This window comes from Mirounga angustirostris, unplaced genomic scaffold, assembly GCF_029215605.1.
Source record: "Mirounga angustirostris isolate CCGP_5_RB_7025 unplaced genomic scaffold, mMirAng1.0.hap1 SCAF_17, whole genome shotgun sequence".
Taxonomy (NCBI): Eukaryota; Metazoa; Chordata; class Mammalia; order Carnivora; family Phocidae; genus Mirounga; species Mirounga angustirostris.
Window position 1 is genome coordinate 47228870 of NW_026991725.1, and position 3287 is coordinate 47232156.

General features: G+C 61.7%; 1 protein-coding gene across 2 annotated transcripts; it reads left to right on the plus strand.

The window, feature by feature from the left end:
* The first annotated feature begins 7 nt into the window (after positions 1–7).
* On the plus strand, positions 8–3060 carry LOC123854610 (uncharacterized). Of its 2 annotated transcripts, XR_010408507.1 has the most exons (8): positions 8–650; positions 1020–1127; positions 1254–1325; positions 1556–1644; positions 1741–1992; positions 2296–2444; positions 2536–2667; positions 2925–3060. XR_010408507.1 is itself a non-coding variant. In XM_064582611.1 (6 exons), the coding sequence occupies exons 1-6, from the start codon at positions 154–156 to the stop codon at positions 2483–2485; spliced, it is 1224 nt and encodes a 407-aa protein (XP_064438681.1). In that variant the 5' UTR covers positions 8–153; the 3' UTR covers positions 2486–2631. The 2 variants fall into 2 exon arrangements, 1 of the variants encoding a protein (XP_064438681.1); XM_064582611.1 differs by lacking the exon at positions 2925–3060 and having other exon boundaries at positions 2280–2631.
* Positions 3061–3287: the final 227 nt, after the last annotated feature.

Here is a 3287-nt window from a genome sequence, read left to right on the forward strand (position 1 = left end):
CGGGGCCGCGGCTCTAGGGAGCGGAGCGGAAGGGGACCCGGGCCTCCGCCCGAGCGCCCCCGGCCCGCCGCGGTGGGGGCGGGGCTTCGGGGCGGGGCTATGTGCCGCCAGGAGGCGGGGCGGGGCAGCTGAGCGTGGCCCCCAGGTGGGGCCATGGAAAAGCAGGAGGCTCCGGGGGCTGCTGGCGGCCTCAGTGGGGAGTCCCCGGGAGGGGCAGCCGAGGGTGTGCCAGGAGGAATCGGAGGAGTCGAGGCACACGCCGGGCCGCCCCCCGGTGTCGTCCTGTTTCACGGTTCTGGGACCTCCCTGCACTCCGGGGGAGTCGTAACGTGCTGTCCTGGTTCTAGCCGACCCTCCGGGGGGGCAGCAGTCCTCGGTTCCGGGCCCTACCAGCACCCTGCGAGGGTTGCGGACCTCAGCGCTGGGTCCGGCACATACCCTGACGGATTAAATGCCCCCTTCCCTGGAACCAGTGTATGCAGGACCTGCCGGCCCCGGTCCGGGTGTTCTGGGGTGTTCAACTCGGAATGCAGTCCACCGCGCTCCGAGTCAACTCTCTTGCACTCCCACAAACCTTGTGAGGACCGGCCCCGCAGCATCCTAAAAACCAGCACCTCCATCTTGATGCAGAAATCCCCCAGGGCAGAGAAGTAAGGAGTCCGGCTCAGCGGGGACCCGGCGCGGAGCGGGGAGGGAGGGGTTCCGGACACTGACGGGGGCGGAGCTAGGGGAAAGGGGTGGAGTCCTAAGAACTGTGAAGTGTGAGCGGCTGAGGGCAATTGCGTGGGAAATCTGAGGTCCCAGGCCTTGGGGAGAGCAGCAGGTACCAGGTAAATGCTGGTTCCACAGTGCGTGATAATCGTTAGGTGCAACCCCCATCCTCAGGCTCCTCTCCCCCTGACACGACGAGAGGGTACCAGAAAAAGGTTTTGAGTGACTGAAAGAATGAGGGAGGGCTGCCACGAGGAGGTCGCTGGGAGGTTTCCTCCCCCTTTCCTGTGTCCTTCCCCCTCCTCCAGGAAGAAGTCCCAGCGGTGGGATGAAATGAATATCCTGGCCACCTACCACCCCGCTGGCAAGGATTATGGATTTATGAAGGTGGATGAGCCCAGCACTCCCTACCACAGGTGCTGAGCCCTCAGCCCAGACCCCTCCCTATTCAAAGGGGGTGCGGGGGGAGGCAGAGCGGTCTCAGGGCCCGGATACTGCCTGCTGCCCTCAGCTCTCAGCACTGCTCCCTCCCTCCGATGCAGGCTGCAGGACAGTGACGAGGACCCGCCTGGGGCATCTTCTCGCTCGGTAACTCCCCAGGCACTGGCGGAAAGGTGAGAGGCCTGCCAGAGATCAGTAGGGATCTGGGGCCTCTTCCTTCCTCCAACCCTGGGGTCAGAGCCTGTTATGCTTCTTGGCCACCAAAATGGGAGGTACTTCAGTTCCCATCAGGACTGACCAAGGCCAAGGTGGGGGAGTCAGCCAGCCAGCTAGGCCCCATCTACCACCTGGCCCCCTTGTCCTCTCCCCTTTGGTGCCCCCAACTAGTCTCCCTCCCCTTCAGGTTTGCAACAATGGACAATTTCTACCCCAAGGTCCTGCAGTACAGCGATAACAGAAGCTCGGGGTCTTCAGACAGCTTTTCCAAGACACGTGAGATGAGGGGTGGGGGCTGAGTGGAAAGGGGAGGCAGAGTGAACCCTCGGCAGCAGCCTGGTGGGAAAGCCAAGCTCTTACAATGGCCCACAGACTCCAGTGATTTTGACAAGCACCGAAAGTCACACTATGATGAAGGGAAGTTCCTCAAAGCTCAGAGAACTCTTCCCTTCAGTAATAACAAGCACAACAACGAGGCCAGCACCAGTACGGGCCATGGCAGTCGGGGCGCGATGCTGGACCCGGAGCCCAGGCCCGTGGAGAGAGGCTGGACGGGAGGACTGGCCAGAGGAGTCAAAGATGAGATTGGCCTGGTGACCAGGAACCACATCCCAGAAATCAAGGGTTAGCCATGGTGCTTGGGGGGAGGGGGGGCAATGGGAGGTGAGCCCAGGGAGGACAGAGGGCAGCTGGGGTGGGGTCCTCAACACAACTGTCCTCAGGAAGCCCAAGAGAGGCGTGGGGGATGGAGAGGTCATTGGGGTTTCCTAACATGGAGGAGGGCATAGAATGGAGATGAGAACCGGGGGCCTGAGCTTCTCCCCTGTGCTGGGGGGGCCATTATGGACACCTGGGGATCCTGGATGCCCTAGGTGGCTGTAAGACTCAGAGTGATTGGGGTGACTCTTCAGATTCCCCTGTCTTCAGAAATCGGTCCCCACCTTCAGCCACCATCGTGTCGGACCAGGAGATTGATCTGCAACGCAAGGAGTATTACAGCAAAGGAAGGTACCTCAGGTGCTCTCCCCACCCGGAGCTCGAGGAGGACACAGAAGATGAGCCTGAGCAGCAGGACCGTGAGAGCTGGGCTGGGGCAGCCTGGGGCAGGGGGTGCTGACAACCAACAGAATGATGGGTGCCCCAACCTTGATCCCCTGATCCTTCCAGCCTCTGCAAATTTTAACTGGGTGATTGAGAATCCCATAAGCACTGAAGTCCGTCTGCTGGACCACACAGAAAGCCCCGTCCAGGATCCCCGGACCCCCGAAGAGTCCCTGGCAGGGACAACATCGCAGCCTGGTGAGGGCACCAGGCCGCAATGGCTGGCTCTGTGGCTCTTGGCCAGCTCCCATCCCCCCAACCCCCCTCCTTTGCATACCAGGGTAGATCACCAACAGATGCCAAGAGCGGCCCCAAGCATCCTGGTGTGCGAGGCCCTTATTGTACAGAGAGGAACCGGGGAGGCTCAGAAGGGGCTGGGACCCCCTCCAGCTTGGGACCACCCTCTGGCCCCACGCCTCCTCCCTGATTCCTCTCTGCCACCCACCCCACTCCAGGTGCTGCCCTGTCCTCCAGAGACAGAGCAGAGTCGGGCTGGTATCCGTGGTGGGTATCCAAGGGGCTCAACTGGTGAAGCCCAGAAAGCTTGGAGAAGGAACCTGGAAGCAGCCCACACTCCCCACACCAAAACCAATGCAGACGTGAGCCTGGGCAGGGGCGAGGGGCGAGGGGCTGCCTGCGCTGGCCAGGGAGGGAGAGGGCCTGAGTGGGTAGGTTCTAGGGAGTTTCAGGGGGACATGGGCCAGATCTCCCACCTGTTACGAGAAAGCCAGTGACCCAGTCCTTTCTTCCTCCAGACAAAACCCTGTGGCTTCGATGGACTCAAGAAGAGGGAAGCAGACAATGGAAAATGTAGCCAG

What these genes read in the sequence shown, in the direction of transcription:
- LOC123854610 (XM_064582611.1), top strand. Translation starts at nt 154, where the DNA reads ATGGAAAAGCAGGAGGCTCCGGGGGCTGCTGGCGGCCTCAGTGGGGAG. An exon ending in AAATCCCCCAGGGCAGAGAA is followed by an intron (nt 651 to 1,019) that starts GTAAGGAGTCCG and finishes CCCCTCCTCCAG; the next exon opens with GAAGAAGTCCCAGCGGTGGG. An exon ending in CCCAGCACTCCCTACCACAG is followed by an intron (nt 1,128 to 1,253) that starts GTGCTGAGCCCT and finishes CCTCCGATGCAG; the next exon opens with GCTGCAGGACAGTGACGAGG.